At 31.6% G+C, this 22,130-nt stretch overlaps 1 protein-coding gene across 1 annotated transcript in view; it reads right to left on the reverse strand.

Annotated features, from left to right (window-relative positions):
• The window catches only part of LOC139481828 (A disintegrin and metalloproteinase with thrombospondin motifs 16-like), a 29,184-nt gene extending 12,014 nt beyond the window's left edge, over positions 1-17,170 (reverse strand). The window contains exons 1-6 of the mRNA XM_071265342.1: positions 17,016-17,170; positions 13,645-13,868; positions 9,801-9,890; positions 2,869-3,001; positions 2,355-2,496; positions 957-1,032 (exon numbers count right to left, since the gene is read on the reverse strand). Of these exons, the coding sequence (XP_071121443.1) occupies positions 957-1,032; positions 2,355-2,496; positions 2,869-3,001; positions 9,801-9,890; positions 13,645-13,868; positions 17,016-17,091 (741 nt within the window). The 5' untranslated portion in view covers positions 17,092-17,170. The remainder of the gene's footprint in view (positions 1-956; positions 1,033-2,354; positions 2,497-2,868; positions 3,002-9,800; positions 9,891-13,644; positions 13,869-17,015) is intronic.
• Positions 17,171-22,130: the final 4,960 nt, after the last annotated feature.

Raw genomic sequence — 22,130 nt, forward strand, 5'->3', positions numbered from 1 at the left:
GCACTGTGTTGAAGGCAGTACTTTGACCTAAAATGGTTTACTTTTTACACATTGCGACTTAGATGTAGATTTTTTCTCATTTTGCACTCATACCACATCTTATTTCTAATTATTTTGATATTATTTCATCAAATCGTATAATGTTACATGTCATACACATTTTATATAATTATATTTTGAACTATCAGTATTGTTTTAAGATACCATGCTAATTTGATAACCTTTAGCAGTATCTATTCAACTGCATTCTCTAAAACATTATATTTGAATTTTGTTCTTTGGATATCAAATGAAATCCTTTATGAAAATTATTTTAAAAGAAAATGACTATAACGCTCATCAACAGCTTGCGTCTAAGGCTTTTATATATACCTTCATCATGAAAGCTCAAATTCGATTATTTAAAAGTCAAACATGTTTTTGAACTTTTAAAAAGTTGATGAGGTATATTCAAATGATCCTAAAATAATAGCCCAATTCGTCTAGGTTCAGCTTTGCTCGAACAAGTTGAAACCATTTTTTTTTTAATTTCCAATTTATAAACAGACAATTTCAGAAAAATTGTTGAAAATCATGTCAGTGCCAATGACTACTGAGCTTATATATGGCACCGTCTGGAACTGTCATTACTGCGTAGAAACGAATAGTTGACTGAGACATTTCCTGCTATCTAAAGGTTATAAATTGTTTAATTTTGATTCCACAAATCTGATTGGTTAGGTGACTGACGATTGATGGGATAATATAATTGAGAATTATTACACCATGCTCCCAAGCATAAGTGTGCTCGATACTTTTGATCTGTCAACAGTATTTAGTTATTTTTTCACCTCCAGAAACACGATCCATATTTACTTAAACTGTTAACTAATGACTTTTCAATGAATCATGATTTAAAGGATATATATATTTTTTTTATCATCAAGTGAAATGGTTTTTTTAATTGTATTTCTTACCTCATTCATAAAGTGAGAAAAATATTTTCTAATTTCATCTTTTGCAGTTCTGTCATTTTTCGTTTTCGCCAACCATCTAAAATCAAGATCACAATAATGAGTTTGAGGTTTGGCTCTTTGTGTTCTTTTAACAACTACACATATCATCTTGATTTGTTTATATTGAGATTTAAAATTTGTTTCGTCGTTAAAAAAAAGTCAATAGCGTTATGAGTTCATCTTAAAAAAAAGGGACACTATCGTCATACCATAATTATGAAGCAGCTAAGTTCATATACTTTTGACATATATAAATGACAACACCGAATGAATGGTGAATATAATTCAAAACTATATTTTGTAATCATGACAATTTAGGACTTATATATAGACTTTGTGTCTGCCCTTGACAGTTGAGTTTTTTTTAAAACTTTTTAGGATTCGAGCGTCACTGATGAGTCTTTTGTAGACGAAACGCGCGTCTGGCGTATATATAAAATTTAGTCCTGGTATCTATGATGAGTTTATTTGAACTCTGGATTTTGTTTGTTTGTATAGTTTAGTTACTGAATCATCTGTCGTACATCGCTGTTATAATTTTTTTTAATCCATATTGCATTAAAATATTCAAATGTCAACAACAAATAAGCTCTTGTTTTTGTTTATTTATCATAAGTAGGACTTGTTTCACATTTTGTCATCATAAGTATGACTTGTTTCACATTTTGTCATCATAAGTAGGACTTGTTTCACATTTTGTCATCATAAGTAGGACTTGTTTCACATTTTGTCATCATAAGTAGGACTTGTTTCACATTTTGTCATCATAAGTATGACTTGTTTCACATTTTGTCATCATAAGTATGACTTGTTTCACATTTTGTCATCATAAGTATGACTTGTTTCACATTTTGTCATCATAAGTATGACTTGTTTCACATTTTGACATTCTTAGCCCTTTTGCAGCTTAGTATCCGGTATGGATTTTGTTCCTTGTTGAAGGCTGTACACATTCCTGTCTGGGATGACAATTTCAGGGACTGAATTTTCGGCTCTCCCTTGACACCATTTGCGAGTATTGGTCTTGAGGAAACGATGATAGTCCGTCGGAAGGGGACGATAAATGGCTGACCCGTGTTAAGAGAGAACCATATCTCTTGCACGTTAAAGACACCCTTGTAGATTTCGAAAAAGAGCAGGCCAATGCCGCTACAAAGCAGCACTCGCACCCGCAAAGTGGAAAGGGATTAATATAAGTTGCAAAACTTGTTTCCCAATCCACTATAAATAAATATGTATAAACTAAGGCTGTACACATTGATTGTTTGTTATCTACTTCTGGTTGTGTGGTCTCTGATGAAAAGTTTTCTCATTGTTAATCATACCACATCTTCTTACGTTGTATATGAACACACTAACCGTTTGTATATGGAATAGTCTATCACTACTAATACGTCTATAATAAATGGCTGTGTTATCTTGACTTGTCTTTTGGAACGATGAACTTCAAGTTGACCTCTTATTCTGTCGATATGTTGCGCTGGAATTGCTTGTGTTAGTGCTTAAAATATAATTTCAATAAAAATGTAGAATTAGCATCAAAGGTCTTGGAAATATGCTCTTCAGATGTGTTTTTCTATGTTCAGAAAACTGAGCATTTTTTTTTATATTCATAAGCAGAAATAAAAACACAATCACGATATGTACTTTAATCCAGCTTTTGCAAACTTAAAAAGGATGTGAGGCATATTCACAATTATTCATATAAATACTTACCGATATTATCAAGGAAAAACATAGTGTTACCTTACTTTTACAAATGTATTTACAAATGCCATAATAATTAGAATTGCCAATCGTAAACAACCTAAGTTTATAGCAACGTACGAACAAAATAAATAAACTAAATAATAATAGATATACAGCTACTTACGAACGTAATCATGATGTCCAGCTGGAAGTTGTAGTCTTCTCTCAACTGTATACCATGTTTCTTGGTTAGAGTCTATTTGTTTATTTCCTGGGGATAATGTAAATTCCACACCATCATGGACGAATGTACCGGTCTGTCAACATACAAGTTATATATTGTACATTCAGTGTTTAAAGAAAAAATAACATTAAAATGTATTAGTGCACAAAGGCATATTCAGATATAATTGAATTCGCCGTTTCAGAATCTAATGCATCCTGGGTAATATTTTCAAAAGCGTACACCAAAGCGTTTTGATTGGTTTAAAACGTTATAAACAATGGAAATTCAACCAATGACGTAACGTTATTTTCACTTTGGGGTACGAACAATGAAATTACCCATGATGCTTTAGATTCTGAAACGGCCAATTAGACAAAATTGGGTTGCAACATGTGTTTAACCAATCCACTCCAAAGAATGATATAAAGAACACAACCACCCAAAGAAAGACATATAATGGTCTATCATCAATCATGAGTTATTTTTGATATTCGAATTCTCTTTTTCTATTTTTGAATTGAAATCTACAATAGGGTTACAGCAGATTAAACTTGTCCAAAGTTATTTCTTAGCAACAATTGTGTGAAAAAGTTAAAGAACCCTTGTCGAAATTGCCACAAACAGGTTCCTTGTCTGTAAATTAATTTACAACACACTTGCTTTAAAATGACATTCGAATAAGAATATGTGTCCATAGCAAAATATGCTCCATGAGCACGCAACATTATGAAGCATGAACAGGTAACATGTTCAGTGAAAATGAAAACCCTTTGTTGGCATATATATCTCTATCGCTTAAAGTTCTAATCGTATTAAACATGCGTACAAAGTTCTAAGATGATGTGGCCGAATAGCTCACACCAAAACATTAAGCTGCCATGGGACATAAGGGCGGAAGGTTATAGCGAACAATATTTTAATGTTCCCTATATATATTATCATAGTGGTGGGATAAACATGTGCCGTATGATTGCCAAATATCAGCAATCTTGTATTCTAGGATCCTAGGTAACTTAATTAGTACTGTTAAATTATAGTAAATATAAACTTTTTTTTCGTGACATAACTCATACCATGTAAGGGATTAGTCTAAAGTCAGGAACCTAGTCACTAGTTGTCGTACGTCACTATTGTAACTTTAATTCAAAATTGCATCATTGATCATCATTTATATCATGTAAACGATCAGTCTTAGGACAGAAACTTCGTCACTAGTTATCGTACGTTATTCTGATAATGTCATAATTTAGAGAATTGGGTGTTGAATTGATAATGTCCTTATTTGGAGAATTAGCTGTTGAAGTCAGATACATGATTGCTTCTTTCTACAGAAGTGGATCCAGCCATTTTTGAAATGGGGATTCCCAATCCTGGATAATGGGGGAGGAGGGGTCTAACTATATGTCCCCATCCAAATGCATATGTCCCCATCCAAATGCATTGATCGTCATAAAAGGGCCCTTGGATCTGCCACTGATATAATTAACGGACAAACACTATTATAGTTCAGGACGATTCAAAGAAGATTAACACCCTGCGTTAACTATGATTATTATTAAAGACTGTGTGGTCCCATCTATGTCTTTTATTAAGAAATACGAAGATGTCGTATGATTGCAGATGAGACAACTCCACAACAGATACCAAAATGACGCAGAAGGTAAGGGTGCGTGACAATACGACCTTCAACATTGAGCAAATCTCAAACCGCATAGAAAACTAATAATTGACTTTGGCACAGTCAACGTTGGTGATGAGCTTTCTTTCGACAACTTTCCCCTTGACTTTTCTCTGTTACTACAATTTCCTTTTCATCTATCACTTCGTGATTGAAATGGGAACAAAAATGAACATAGACAATTTTCATTGTTAAATTTCCCATTCATCATATATCACAATTTTTTTCTTTCTATTTTACGAACTACAAAAATTTACATGTTGAGCCATGTCACAATACATTTGTGCCTAGCTAGTGTGAGGTCAAATATTTTTTTCGACATAACATGTTACTTAAATATGTAAACAAAAGTGTTTAGCTTTCATATTTTATATTTTTTGTCTGTCTTAATCCCCATCAGTGTCAGTTTTAGTTGTCCTACAAAACATTAAATAGACAATTTACAGAACAACATGGTTTTTAATTACCATTTTATGTCTCTTTGCTGTATCTTATTATGGAGTGTGGTGTTACGGAGTCAAAACTATGACAACAAATGATGACAAGAGACAGATGTCAATTTCAATGACTGTTAGGAAATCAACATTAACCTTATCACTTAACCTTAAATGTTTACCTTCCGATCCTAATAGTGTAAAACATATTTTATAATATTTATATCCAAAAAAATCCATAATTTCCAATTTATCCCTTACTAGTACTTAATTTCACTATATGATCATCATGATGAAAGAAAATAATAGTTTTTGAAAAACGCTTTATATATATTTATTCTTAAAAAAATCATATTTCTCAATTGATCTCTTACTTTATTTGACTATGATGAACAAAAAACAAATGCTAAGAGTGTTTTACCGACTCTGGTAATTATTTCCATAGTCGTTGTCTTGATGCGATGATATGGATATTGTTTTATTAAAAGCTGCTGTTATAAAACTTCTAATATAATTCTAAAATACGGATATCGTCTTCATCACCCTGATGAAACTGAATTGTTTGCCGCAAACTTGTCTGCTGCAAGCTTGCGGCAAACAAAAAGTTTGCAGGAACACAGAAAAAATTGTTTGCAGGTGTTTGCCGCTAGCTGCAAACTTCCGGTAAACATTGCTGCAAGCTTGCGGCAAGTTTGCAGACACATCAATGTTTGCCGTAAGATTGCCAGAAAGTTTAAAATAATAAAGAATGTTTGCCGCAAGATTGCAGACAACTTTGACCATTCTATATGTTTGCCGCAAGATTGCAGAAAACTTTGACCATTCTATATGTTTGCCAGAACATTGCAGGAATTACACAATATTGACTGGGCATGCCTAGTTGGCACTTCCTGGATGCTAACAATTTGAAATTTATGGCTAGGTCATGTTGGTTGTGTTTGTAAATGCATTTCACATATATAAGAGATCAAGGAGGCATTTTGGTTCAATAATATGGGAAAATCAGTATGAAATTTTGTAAGTACAAATGATTCATAGAACTTCATGTTTTAATAAAATAATTAATGTTATCATCATACATAATTAAGTAAGCAACTATATATACATGTATGTGTTATTGAAAAACATTATAAGTTTGAATTTGTAACTGATGTACTGCACCATCATGATCATGTTTATTAAGATTAAGTTAAATTCTGTAATGCAATTATTACCTAGCTTTATAGTCTCAATACATATTTGAGATTTTACCTTGTTAATTTTTAATACAGGTATATTATGTCATTTGAGAATGACTCCTGCCCCTTTTTCAAACCTCAAATGCCTGTACTAGTATGTATTTCCTTAAATCTTTGCAAGAATTCTTCCAATGACAGTTTGTATAAAGACAGGAATTTACTTTTTTAAAATGTTGCTGTGTAATTTTCGAAAGAGATAAATTGAATGTGTCTTCACACACGACATAAGTATATGTGTAGTTCCTGCAAGTTTGCAACAAACAATTGCCGCAAGCTTGCAGCACACAATTGCCGCAAGCTTGCGGCAAATCTATTTGCATAATTATGTTTGCCGCAAGCTTGCCGTAAACTTCATTTGCATGGTAAAATGGTTGCGGCAAGTTTCCAGGGCTTTTTTTTCGGTAAGGGCATGCAAGCTCTTAAGCTTCAGTTGCTTATCTGAACAGGACAAACTTTGATTTAGTTTTATTGTTACATGTATTCAATATCATCGGCTCTTCCGTTTCTAATAGGCTTTGGATTTTTTTGAATATTTTAACTACGAATTTTGGAGGATAATCATTTCGTTTTAAAGGGATGGTTGGAATGAAATGAAATCTGAATTGATGGGAGCTTAACAAAATAATCTTCCACAAGACATGATGAAAATGAATATTTGTTAAACAAAATGCAGGAAATAGGAACAACAGTTGAAAGTTAATATTTCACTCGAACAAAATTCCTATAAAATCAAATTGTCATTAATCTGCATTTGCTAGAAAGGCTAGAGGTATAGGAGGGTTGATATCTCACAAATCATGTTTCACCCCGACGCATTTTTGCGCATGTCCTAAGTCAGAAGCCTCTGGCATTTGTAAGTGTTGCATGTTTTTTTTTTTAATTAAAGTTCATTTATATGTTTTGGAATTTAGTATGATGTCTATTTTCACTGAACTAGTACACATTTTTATTTAGGAGCCAGCAGAAGATCACCTCCGGTTGCGTGATTTTCTCGCTGCGTTGAAAAATCATTGGTGGCCTTCGGCTGTTGTTTGTTCTTTGGTCGGGTTGTTGTCACTTTGACCCATATCCATTCTCAATTTTATTATCTCACTGCAAAAGCATTGATTGCTAGAATTTGCATCTGGTGCAGAACAATTTGTCATGTTTTATGATATTTGTTCTAAGATCCGCTAGGTTTCAGTGATAATTTTTTGTAGCATTGCTGATGTGTTTTTATGGCAAGCCGTTCTCGTCAAAACTATGTTTAAACCATTTTTCGAAAAAATTACACACTGAGAATTATAACAAAGCACACTGAGATTTAAAAACTTCAAAACGCACACTGAGAATTGAAAATTACACACTGAGAATTGAAAATTACACACTGAGAATTAAAAATTACACACTGAGATTTCATAAAGACGCACTGAGATTACAAAAATGAAAAACGCACACTGAGAATTGAAAATTACACACTGAGAATTGAAAATTACACACTGAGATTTCAAAAAGACACACTGAGAATAAATAAACTGAAAACACACACTGAGAATTTGAATTTACACACTGAGAATTTAAAATTACACACTGAGAATTGTGCGCACTATTTATGCGCACATATCTAATTAGCATACTTAATCTGAATCTATTACAAGCTTTAAACAACAAGGGGACAGAACTCGTTAGTCCTTCGAATTGGTTCCAAATTATTAATAAAAAAAATTTAGAAATACAAGAACAAGAAAAATACACACTTACTCTTATTACAAAATATAACCAAATGGTGAAAAACTTTATTAAAATTATAAGAAAACATTGGAACAAACTGCAAAACAATGCAGTGAAATTTTTACACAAGTGTCTATTATAGCATATAAACGTAACAAAAATATAAAAGATTAACTAGCGAAACCAAGGAAACAGTTGGAAGACTTTGAAAAGGGACCCACGGTTTTAAGTAAAAAAAAATCATCCCAATACACTGGTAGTAATGATCTGAATTATAGGCAACAAACTTATGAATATGAGCGATGTTAAGTCTTGAAATTTATTACGAATGTTGGTTGAAGGAATCGCATTTCATTATAATGACAAGAGTTCTTGAGATCAAGATATTTATCTGTTGAATTATTCATCTCATGAATATTCCTTAGTAATTTGCATATTAATCTCAGTGTGTGTTTTTCAATTTATTTCATCTCAGTGTGTCTTTTTAAAATCTCAGTGTGTAATTTTGAATTCTCAGTGTGTGTTTTTTATTTTTTTAAATCTCAGTGTGTAATTTCGATTTCTCAGTGTGTTATTTTAGGTTTTTAAATCTCAGTGTGTATTTTTTTCGAAAAAAGGGTTTAAACATAGTTTTGACGAGAACGGCTTGCCATATGTTTTACAATTTTTACAATTCCACAACAAGCTCTTCATTTCTTAGACAGACTTTAATAAATCAGAACCAACACACTTTAAAACAACAGCCAGACATTGCTAACAGCCCATTTGTGTAACATATGAAGCGTTTTCATAACAAAGGAAACCATTCATGGTCAAAGTGTGAGAGAAGAATAAAAACCAACATATTCAAAATTTGCAAGGAAACAAAATCAAATCAAATAATTGAATTACAGTTATTATTATTTCTTGAAAAAATGTAACGTAAGCAAATTTAAATAGATCAGAACTTCGGTTCTCAAGAAAACGGGAACACTGAAAGAATTTCTATTTCCGTAAAAAAATATACACGGACCTGCAGTCTCCAGTGGTACACAGATTTATAAATGTCAAAACAGACCATTATTTACGATAGAGGAGGGGTCGACAGATAAATGGCTGATGTCAATCATTCTAATCGTTCGGAAGTCAATGTTTACCACACGCAGTACCTCATAAAACTTCCAGCCTTTTACTGAAATAGCTATGTATATATAAAGAGAGACCGGCTATCTAAAATAACTCATTTTTAGGTACCAGCCATTCTTGTTTTGTGTGTATATTTTTTTTGGGAGGAAAAAAAGGGGGAGGGGCGGTGTTCTCCGAGAATTTTTTTTTCGACCTTTCACATCAACAATTAATTCTTAATGCAATATCATATACATTGGAAAACGATTTTTATATCAAGCCCAAAATGTTGACAATATCACTTTGTTGAAATAAATGATTCAATGGAGATAAAAACTTTTTTATTTAAAGAATTTTTGAATCACACAATATATTCTTACCCGGCCCCTTTTCATTCCACTACAGACTATTGATGCGCGTTACCGAATGAACTCGTTGGTTGTGCTGTTCATGAACCGGCCTTTAATTCAACTTTCTTTTATTACAAAATCAGATAGTTACATTTTCTTCCTTATTTTCCACAATCAATTGATAGACCATGCAAGAACCTGCAAAATTTTAAGTCGGATATCCGGTTTTGTCTTGGTTTTCGGTATACCGAAATGAGACAATCCATGTTTGTTTTGCTAATATAGTTATATTAATTAAAAACCAATAAATTACAGCAATCATAAATTTGTACATATTAATTACTATATCGTTATCAATAAACAATATTGTACTTACAAGATATAATTTATATTTTCCTGTATTGTCTTGTATACAATTGAATGATAGATAGGCTCCATGGTTAGGATCCACGTAGAATTGCACGTTCTGTAATTACAATATAATTAGATAAAAGTTACATACTTATGTCATACATGGCTATAAAAAATATACTCAGCAACACGAGTAACGCACCACTTCTTCCTGTTCATATAGTATTATCACATTTTTTTGTTTGCTTAAGGAAGTTTGCTACTCAGTTTAAAATAACAAGCTTTTCATTACACAACTAGTATATATTTATAGGGATTTAAAAAAGGAACCAAAAAAGCAAAACAAAATATATAGGTCAATATGCTTGTTTTCAAGATATTAGCCTTTGGAATTTTGGCGGGAAAATGTTTGATTTTTCATAGCTTTATCATTGACAGGTTTATGTTCTCAAAACTATTAAAAAATAAGATTTTATAAGACTTTTACAGATGGCTTATAATTTTACATGTAAAAGATTTATAAAAAGAAAAACGGGGGTTATTGGGCAAAACATTTTTAGGCATTCAATTAGATAAAACCAGAGGATTCTGAAAATCTGACAAAAATCATAAAAAATGACAAGCGAACATCCTTTAATAAAGTGAGCCAAACTCTTGTATCTATTAAGCATACTTTTGAAATTCATCTACAGTTTACATAGAAACATTTACTTCAGATGCGAGAATGGAGTCAAATTGATCAAAAATGAAAAATCCTAGATTATACTATTGTCATACAATAGGAAATTCTGAAAGGTAATTAATATGAAGTTTTCTTTCTATTCTTGAAGAGTGCACATATAATTTGAAAAAAACAATTAAAGTAGAATTGTATAGTATATTTTCCCGTATTATGATTATCTTTCGATGATTTTGCTCTGATTTAAGGAGGTAGACCTAGGTTAAGGGAAATAACTCTTAAAATCATCAGTACGTTTGTGTCAACCATTTTCAAAAATATATTCTAAGCTTCTTGGTTACATAGATTATTTTCAATCTGTTTCAGGTAAATGCTTAAAATACATTGATGAACTTGACTTTTACAAACACTTAACTGATTTAAAGAGTTATCTCCCTGAACCAAGGTCTACCCCCTTAAATGCATACAAATGTGTTTAAAAATGCAAATGAATGAAAAAGAAGCACTTTTACATAGCACCATTTCGACGATTTCTGTATAGACTACTTTCTATGTGCTTCTAATTAACACTCATTTGCTTAGATAACTTTTTAGAGGTTTATTTTGACACTGAGGGAAATAGTTAGATTTTATTTTCGGATGATTTTTACACTGTTTTTATGAAACAATATTATGTCATAGTAGAGTTAAAGGCGGGATACTGAGTTATGTCAAAAGATATAAATAACAACTTTTTGTTGAATTTAGATCGCACATTACTGTTTAAACATTTATATTTATGGCCTCTCAAACGATGGAAATATGTAAACAAGATATTACTTATTAATCTGTGCAACTTATATAAAATACAAAGTTCTCCCTTGTGTATGATTTCGATAAAAAAAAAAAGATCTATATATCATTTGTCGTTTATTTCTAGGAATAGTAAATCAGTCCCAGTTTATTCACAATGATTTCCACATTCCTTTATTCCAAAACTTTGGCTTAAGGAAAAGCAAAAATTAAGTGATATTTAGACGATCTTGGATGTAAGAAGGAAAAAATGAAATAATTCACCGACTGGTTGCAATTGTAAAATAAAACCCTTTCAATGAATTTTATCCAAAAAATATACAAAAAAATATCAATGGTATAAAAAAACGAAAATTATAAATATGAATGACAACAAAGTATGTATTAATAAATTTGAAATGTATGATTTTCGCTCAAAGCAGTTTATCAACATAGCATCTTCATAATTTGTACATACTCGTAGCCTTAAGCTTAAGAATACAATGTTTATAGCTAGATAAAATTTAACAGATTATATATATGTTAACATTTTACAATAACAAAAAAAAAAAAAAATTATATATTGTTACTTTTCTATTCCATACAAATATTTTCCATTGAACATGTATGGAAATTTAATACATACTCACACTCAATCATAAAAATGTTAAAACAAGCAAAGTATTAAAAGGTATAAATTAAAAATCATTTCCAATAAATTCCCGTTAAATTAAAATAACTTTTGTTTGAATTTGAAAAAAAAAAATGTATTTTTTAATTCTTTATTTCTTTAAATAGTAACATCATAAAAAATTGTAAGCCAAACTAAGCCAAGAAGAAACAGCTAAAGTACTAAATGGTATATTGCTAAATTGACACATACGTTTAATTCATTCGTTTGATTAAATCTAATTATGCCTAAAACTATATAAATGTGGCAGTAGGACATTATATTAAACGTTAGAACACGGAATTTTAAATAAAAACACGAGTCGGGCAATAGACTTAGTAAAAAAAAAACAGTTGTTGGCATGACACGGGTTATGTTCTTCTCATATATTTTATGATAGTATGATACTAAACCCCTAACGGGAGGGATTGTACCTGATATTCATATGATGAAGACATAATCTTTCAATCAGTTTAATTGAGGTCTGGAGCTGGCTTGTCAGTTAACTGCTAGTAGTCTGTTGTTATTTATGTATTATTGTCATTTTATTTATTTTCTTTTGTTACATCTTTTGACATCAGACTCGGACTTCTCTTGAACTGAATTTTAATGTGCGTATTGTTATTCTTTTACTTTTCTACATTGGCTAGAGGTATAGGGGGAGGGTTGAGATCTCATAAACATGTTTAACCCCGCCGCAATTTTGCGCCTGTCCCAAGTCAGGAGCCTCTGGCCTTTGTTAGTCTTGTATGATTTTAAATTTTAGTTTCTTGTGTATAATTCGGAGTTTAGTATGACGTCCATTATCACTGTACTATTATGCATATTTTAGGGGCCAGCTGAAGGACACCTACGGGTGCGGGAATCCTCGCTACATTGAAGACCCATTGGTTGCCTTCGGCTGTTGTTTGCTCTATGGTCGGGTGGTTGTCGCTTTGACATATTCACCATTTCCTTTCTCAATTTTATTAGTAAAACATACAAACGAAAATGCACGTAAAGTTCTTTCTAAACTTTTTTTCTTTAACGATGCAATGCTCTTCTTGTTCCCTCCAAACTTTTTATGATCAATTGTTCGCCTTTTTTAATTATCGAAAGCCGGTGAAGTTTTAATAGCTTTTTTTTTCTTCTTAAAAAATCATAGATTTCAACTTTTCCCGTAACCAAAAGGCACGGTCATGGGATACATGTCTTCTTAATTATTTTTGATTTCTTGGATATTTTAATAATAATAATAGAATCTGATTATTTACGCATTTATCTAATATGCTAATATATAGTGTCAACTTTAAACCTGCAAGATTTCCAATGAAATTTTGCATACATGTGATCGTCAAATAAGTGAGAGGTTTGTCCAGCTATAAATGCAGGGTTTGTCCCCAATTTTCTACATTTGATGTCTGTACCAAGCTAGGAATATGACAGTTGTTTTCCATTCGTTTGTTGTGTTTGGGCTTTTGCCATTTCATAAAGAACTTTCCGGTTTTTTTTTCCTTCAGTATTTTGCTATATTCTTTATTTTCAAAGTTGCTATAAATTTGATTTACCTTTATGATAAAAAAAAAAAAAAAAAAAATTAATTATAAGATGCCCAAAACAAAGCGTAGGCAAAAATGTCCTAAAAAATAGAGGAACCATAGAAATGAAGGACCCCCCCCCTAAAAAAAAAAAAAAAGAAAAAAAAAAAAAACAACAACAACAAAAAACAACAAGATCCCTATAATTATCAGAGTATACAAACTAAATTACCTGAATGTCTAGCAGTGCTTCCTGTATCACAAAGAGATTTCCTTTCGGATCCTTTCTTATAACATATACAGGTTTATTTAAAGTAGTTGATTGAGTTTTTGTCACATTGAATAGCAAGTTTTCTCCAAATTGGAATTTAAGTGAAAAGTCTATTTTGCTTTCATTTATGCAGTCTTTGGAATTCTTTGTGTCTGTTGATAATTCTGGAATTCTAGCAACATTTCCTGAAATAAATTATACAAGTTATTTATAGATATTGTTGTTTTTATTTTTCCATTATTTGCTTCTGGAACACATTTGTGGATTCAAGGGAAGCGCAGAGGGTCTAAAATAAATATTTGTTTGGCATTACAGCAGACTTCATTGAGTGTGTAGGGAAAGGTAGAATCCTTGATAAGCTTGCTTGTTAGCTGAACCACGAAGTCATCATTAGGTTAGGTTAACTACCCTCCTTTAAGAGTGGACTAGTCTGACAGGTTAACATTCTACCTGTCTGTAAGACTAGCCTACTTCGAAAATAGGATAATATACCTTACCTAATAACGACTTCACGGTTCATTTTCATAAGCAAGCAAACCAAGGAGTCTACCTTTCCCTACATACTCAATGAAATCGGTTGTAAAACCGTTCTTTTATTTGTTTCGCATCGCTTTGCTAGGCGTATATGCCATATATAATCCGTGTTCCGAAATAACGCTCCCCTTACATAATTCCTCCTGAATCCGCCCCTAGAAACAGTTAATATATCACATGGTTTTATGATACAATCAATATGTACATTTTTATTGTTTTTTATGTACTATATAAACCACAAACAACAAGTATTTGACATATGCATATAGTTAACTGATATTAATTGAATATCACAGAGCAATGTATGTAAACAAACAAGACAATATCGTATTCGCACCTACAAGGCTGTCATTCAAAAAATGATCGTGAAAGAATAATCAACGATGGTCATGCATTGCAATCTTATCGAGAAAGATCTACTATCGGATCGGGGTTCAGATTTATCGAGCGGACATGAAAGTTCGGTATACTATCCAATGCAATGAATTATAAGATCAATTATTGGAAAATATCTGTTTATATAGTTCTAATCTATCTAATTCTTTTTATCAACTGACATACCGTCCTGAACATGCATGAAATATTTGCCACTGGACGTTAAGCTACCAACAACCAATCAATTAATTGAAAGACCTTTTTTTCTTAGTAAAGCTTAGTCAAAGTTCGCATTACTCCTGTTTCTTAACCTCGTGCAAATACATCTGATATTCAAAGACAATGAATAGTTAGTGTCTATAATTATATAAGATTTATGTAGGAGGGTCATGAGTAAATTAAGTGCTGATAAAAAAAGTTTAATTTCTTTTTTTCTGGAGCTTGCCATTATATAAAGACATATGCCTTAACATAATTATAATAAAGAGATGTGATATGATTGCTAATGACACAACTATTGAGGCAAATAAGACTTTAACAGTGAGCAAAGCCATACCGTATATTCAGCTATAAAAGGCCTCGACATGACGAAGTGTGAAGGACTTCAAACCAAAAAAAAAACCCATCATAAACAGTCTGAGAAAATCATGATCTTATGCAAACCCAAAAAAATCTTGCTTTCAAATATATTGAAATATACATATAAACTTCAATTAGCTTACGGAAGTTTGAATAAGCTAAGTAAAAGTAAACAGGGATGAATTGATCAGGGCACTTCGAAAAGAACTTGACTGGCATTTCTCATTACAAACTTGATATTTCTGACTTCACAATTATAACTAATAAAGTCAAGCTGAAAGTAATACCATGAGATCCATTAACAAGAGTGTGTCCATAGTACATGGATGGCTAATTTATAAAACTCGCACTATATTTTTTTTATGTTAAGTGGACCATGCAAATTGTGTAAACTCTCATTCGGAATACACATTAGAAAAATCATATCATAGGGAACATGTGTACTAACTTACAAATTGAATGAACTTCAACTTCATCAAAAACTTTCACCTTAAGCGGGACAGACGAACGCATAGATGGACGCACGAACGAACGGACGCACAGACCGAAAAACATGATCCCCTCTTCTATCGTAGGCGGGGCATAAAATATAAGTCAATACCATGCAGTTTTGCATAAAAACCATTTCAAGATAAACAGTATAAAATACAGTTGATGAAAATTGGATACGACCATGAAGCATAATTAGGTTCTAAGATATCATAATTGTGAATGAACTAGGATAGATTTCAATTATTTTAGAGGGAACCAAGCTACTAGATCAAATATTATGGTAAAACATGATTAATGCATGATATATCCAATTACATGTATTGATTTAATGACATCTAGGTGTAAAATACAATGTACATGTAATGCTGAAGGCAGCGAAAATTACATGTAGTAAGTGTATTCTTTTAAACAAGGAAGGTCATTGTAATATAATATAAAAAAGAAGATGAGGTATATTTGCCAATTACATAACTATCCACAAGTGACCAAATGACACAGAAATTAACTACTATAGGTCACCGTACGACTTTCAACAATGATCAAGCCCATACCGCATAGTCAGCAATAATAGGCCCCGATTTCTAGATATTAATCTGAGCTCTTTCGGCTGTTACTTTTATATATATAGCTATAAGAACATGTGGTACAACTCTCCACCCAAATCACGAGTTGTATAAATGATAGACAAAATAATATTACGCTTCATGGTCAGTGATACTAAAAAATGTAAATTTTAATACATGCGAAATAACATAATTTTCAATACATCAAAAACGTGACTGTCAGTTTGGCATGCATGATTGCACCAAAATATAAATAAACAGTTCTTCATAATATTCAATCTACCTTGATATTTGTCATATTTTTATAGGGTATTGGGTATATATCTTTACCGATCATTAGTGTTTTGGGTGCATACAAAAATTGTAAGGGAAGCGAACAAATATTTTATTTCTATTTTTTTTTAACTAAATATCGAAAACTACGCTGATTAAAAAATGTATTTATTAATTCAAACAAAAATTTACATCCCCTCCCCTTTCCACAAAAAAAAAGAAAAGAAAAAATAAGAATGGACTGCGGATGGTACTGAAGAGGGAATCACGTTTTGCAACACAGCATGACAATGTCATTTTGAAATAAACCTTTTGATAAAAACAGAATAAAAAATAAAGATTAATAAATAAATAATAATAATGACGAGTAAATAAAAATTAATCAGTATCGATGTTATTTCTTCAATATATTTACATGTTAGATATGGATCGAGGAAGTGTGTTCGAAATGAATACAACCAAATTAAAACAAAAAACCAAATAATTAAAAATACATAAATATCTATAAATTCTTACCTTTTGTGTCGATTAAGCAATTAACATAAATTATTTTAATTAATATCCACAAATAAAACAAACAAAAACGAAACATGACTAACTACTAAACACAAAATACGAAAATGACTGATAATTTAAGATGAACTGATCATGTTTAGGTATGACATGGTCGGGTAATTATTGTACATCCGTCACGCGTCACTTGCTTTACCAAATGGTACATTCCTATGACAAGTTTTTCAGATGACATTACTATAATGTTAAGTAATATAAACTGACAATCATATTAGTTAAATGCTTGTTTTAAATCTATAAAAAAAGACAGATTATGCAATTTCTGTGTATCACAAGCAGAATTTATGTTTTCGTACAGCTGAGGAGTGTTATGGAGAGAAAAAAACTCGAAAAGATCACGGGTAGACACAAACTATTGTCGCAGACATACTTTTATTTAAAAATTATTTGTAAATATATTCAAATGAACATTGAATACCATTCTGTATTTTTTTTTACTCGATTAAACTTTCAACTTTCTTTATCAATGATAAGGATTAGTCTAAAAATCAGTGTCGTCGAATGGCAAGTATTTCATGCATGTTTCCAGGCTAGAGCATGTTAACAATGCACCAAATTGTATGGTTCGTCCATTATGTCCACAAAAATGAAAGTGGGAATATTTTGATCCCAACTGAAAAATTGATACTAAGTTAGATAGGGGCACTCACGCTGCCTTGAAACATGGGAATCTTTTACCTATCTTGAACTCAGAAAAAAAAACAGTATTGATTTCGTGTTCTTTCGAGACGAGGTTAACATACTCCTCTGACCTTGATTCTAATGTTAATATTTCGTACGTTATACATGTAGTGAAGTTTTACCTTTTGTACACCCTCTATATTGTGTAAACCAAATCAGGGAGCTAAGTTTCTATATGCGTAACACATTTACAATATTCATGCGTTTTTTAATGAGAATCTGGATTCGGGATGCTTCATTTCTGTATTTGATAAATATTTAGGTAATTTTTCTCTAATTTTTCCTTTGTTACCCGATGTTCTCTATTCTTTATATTTGAGTATCCTTTATACCAAGTTTAGTACCCCATAATTCTCTACGTTTTATTTTGTTCCATTTGTTTGGACGGTCCAATTATTAGTATAGTTATAGCCCACTGTTCTATTTTCTGTAAACCCCATCTAGACTTTCTTCGATGATTTTCGTGGATATTTTATCCTTCATTTGACAAATATCAGAATTTCTGGGATGTATGTAGTCTCCTTAAAACTTTTTCAAAACTTCTTAAAATTAAACAAGTTAAATTAAATAAAAAAATTTCATGTATCTGTATTTGACCCGAAGTGTTTAGACCAAATAATGTCTAACATTGGTTCATTGTTGGTCGTTTAACTTCAGCGGAAATAATGTACGAGCAGATAGCAAGTCAGCAACCACAAACTGTAGGATGAAGATCGAAAAGTATAACTCCAGGATCATAATGTAAACAGTTTTCCTTTTGACTTGTTGCATTCGAAATTTAAGGTTTATTTGATTAGAAAATAAGGAGATGTGGTGTAACTGCCAATGAGACAACAATGCATAAAAAACAAAATGGCACTGATGTATGCAGCTATAGTCACCGTACGACTGTCATCAATAAGCAAAACACCAATACCGTATAGTAAGATATAAAATTGTATAAATTAAAAACAAAGAAAAAATGTAAAAATGTAAAATACGAAAATGTATGACAAACAACAACTTCAAACAAGAAATATTTTGTAAATCTATGATTTGACACAAAAATTATCCACATAGATTTATTTAGAAACATTTACCAGGCATGCACTGGAAAGTAAATATCAGTACGTTGATGGTTTTCTGTAACGAAAGAAGAAGAAAAAGCCCCGACATGCTAAAATATGGAAACATTTTGACCTGCTAGTACAATTTCGACCAAAGTTCTGTTTCCTATTTAACATAGTGTTAAGTTTTATTCAAGGACGTTTTGACATGAAACATTTCCTGAACATTAAAGTAATAAAATAAAACATTTGTTACATTATGCAGTTAGCATAATATAATGGTGTAAATGTTCGTGTTGTATATGTTCCTCCGCTAATTATTTCATTTTCGTGACACAGTTATATAAATTTATCGAACAAAACTGTTTAAGACAAAAAAAAAATCAATTTTACTTTATTGAAATTTTAAAAACATTTTGGAACTTAGTTGAACTTTTTATGCGCGATTTGCAGATTTTATGTTTTCATTAGTTTGTTTGAATATTAGCGGATTCAAAATAAAACAAATCAAATCAAATCAATGCAACAGCCCAAAAAGAAAGAAATACGGTTTTAAGTTTGTTTAAAATCTTACGATAAAAATATTTAGTTGTTAAGGAATATTTTAGACTTACGATAAATTTAACACTTCAAGGCCCAGTTTCACGAAGCTGTCTTAGGACTAAGACATGTCTTAGGATGGTCTTACGACATATCTTAGTCCTAAGTGGGTTTCACAAAGCGGTCCTAAATTAGGACATCTCTTAAAGTTGGTCATAAAGTTAGGACAACGCGAGATGTGTCTTATGATGGTCTTAGGATAGTTATACGTTAATATAATATAATTCTAATACTTAGATTGTTGTCTTCTTAGAAATTTAAAGTAGTACATTTCGTATATTTTAATGTATTGTCATCTTTTGATTTTATATAACAATTGTTGGTTAAGTTACACGTTTAGAGTAATCCAGCTGGGGCCGTGTCAATGAAGCTGTCCTAGGACTAGGACATGTCTTAGGACGGTCTTAGGACACGTCTTAGTCATAAGTCAGGTTAAAGAAAGTCTCCTAAAATAATATATGTCCTAAATTTGGTCCTAAAGTTAGTATATACAAATAGGTGTCTTAGAATAGTCCTAAAGGTTACAATGTTCTAACACGTAATAAAAACAACTACTAGTAATATGGCATAAACTTAATACTAAAAATACTTGTACAATATTAAACTATCATACTGTTATAATAAAAATTGAATTAATAAAACATTTTTTTTTTATATTTGTTAAAGATTCAATCGTATAACATTAAATTATTTCGTCCTGCCTTTTTTTGAAGCCTAAAAAAGATTATCATCATAAGCAACATTTTTGCGTCTAACCAAAACGGTGCAATATTAATTTATTTAAATATGGGGGGAGGGGGTGAAATGACTTACTTTTAACTAATCCTCACTGATTCGATACATGCATAATGATATCGAGTGGACCTAAGGACACAACTAGTTTATGCACTAAAATTGCAGCACGAATATTGCATTTAACAAAGTTTTGTGACTACTTAATTTTGTTTTCGTATTAAATTCATTTTATATATTTTATCATATTTAATAACGTATTTATAAGTATTACGTTAAACTTTTTTTTTTCGTAAATTGTTTTCCATATAAAAGTCAACCTCCCTCTCTTTACATATATAGATACTAAAATACAATAAAATCTATGTCATAGAAATCTCTACATATTTTTTCAATTAAATAAACGTGTTAGCCTAGGACCATCGTAGTTAGGACTGTCATAAGACAGCTTTGTTTTACATCATAAGACACGTCTCAGACACGTCCTAAGACCATCCTTAATAATGTCCTAAGACATATCTTATGATAGTTTCATTGACACGGTCCCTGATCATCGATTTTGATCATATGTGTGATACACGGTTTTAAACTATATTATTATACATTAGATTGTTTGATGGTTGCTTGTTAACGTCCAGTGGCAATTATTTCATGCATATTGAGGACAAGAAACATTAACAAATTTTACAATAGTTTTGTTATACTTATGCTTGTGGACCGGAATGAAGGACACGGAATTTGAAATGACACTGGGAATGAGGGGAAATCATTTACGGACACAACTTTGGGTGTTTTTTTAGAGCTGTTGTGGAAATTATTAACCGAATCCATAGTCACGTGTATACCTTGATTATCAGACTTTATATACTTCGTAAATATAATTTCACAAAGGGAATTTAAACAGAAATACTGAACTCAGTAGTGTAACATCCAATACATTTTGTTGTTGAACCGTTCATTTAGTAGACTTTATATAAAAGTCATACAATAGATAAAAAGTGAGATTAAAACGAAAAAGATACACTTATTTGGAATTGTTATAGTAATTATAAATCGTGAATTGGATAATTGTTCTTCCGGTCAGGACCATAAAAGAAATTCATGACTAAAAGTATTGCAGAGCCTTCAGTTACACCCTGTTTGGCTATCCTGGCCAGAAAGACCAAGTGCGCTTTCCTCATCACTTACATGTAGCGTCCGTCGTCGTAATTTGTGGCCATTCGGCTTTCGTCCGTCTTCGTCGTCGTCGTTAACTTTTTATATGTTGGACTGGTTGTTAGAGAAATACTGAAAGAATGAAACCAAACATAGCATGGATGTTCCTAATAAGGTGCTGACTAAGTGTTGTTACTTTGTAGCTTTTAAATCATCAAACATTACAGCCAGCGACGAGACTTCGTTAAACATAAGAACAAATGAACAATGCATAAAACTGTCTTGTTTTAGAGAACCATTGAATGTAATAGAAACCTAACATCGCATGGATGTTCCTCACGAGGTGTTGACAAATTGGTGTTACGTCGAAGCCTATCCATCATCCAAGATGGCCGCTAGAGGGATGGCTTATTATAACCTTGTTTGAGTTAGTGGTCATTTTGCTCGTTCGCCCAGTGCTGATTTATTATTGTGTCTTAATTTTACCACGTTCGGTCTTTAAAGTTAAGAGAGAGATATGTTCGCACGTGAAACGGGGTTTGGCCCGCCACATTTTCCCCTGTACATGCAAAACAAAACTATCTGGTTTGCGTTTTGTTTGTTGCTGTAGTCGGACATTGTGGGAGAAAGTAAGTCACAGTAACTGTCTAAACATATTGCATAATATTATTGAATTGTCTTCAATGTTCAATACCCATAAACGAACTAAGTTTTTACATCCAAAGGGATAGCTCTGAATGTATGGAAAGCCATTTCATTTCGTATCTGCCATAGAATTTAAACAACATTTTATCATTTATTATACTTTATCAAGAAAGAAAACTTCATAAAGAGGGCAATTGAA

The sequence above is a fragment of the Mytilus edulis genome, chromosome 7 (assembly GCF_963676685.1).
Source record: "Mytilus edulis chromosome 7, xbMytEdul2.2, whole genome shotgun sequence".
Lineage (NCBI taxonomy): Eukaryota > Metazoa > Mollusca > Bivalvia > Mytilida > Mytilidae > Mytilus > Mytilus edulis.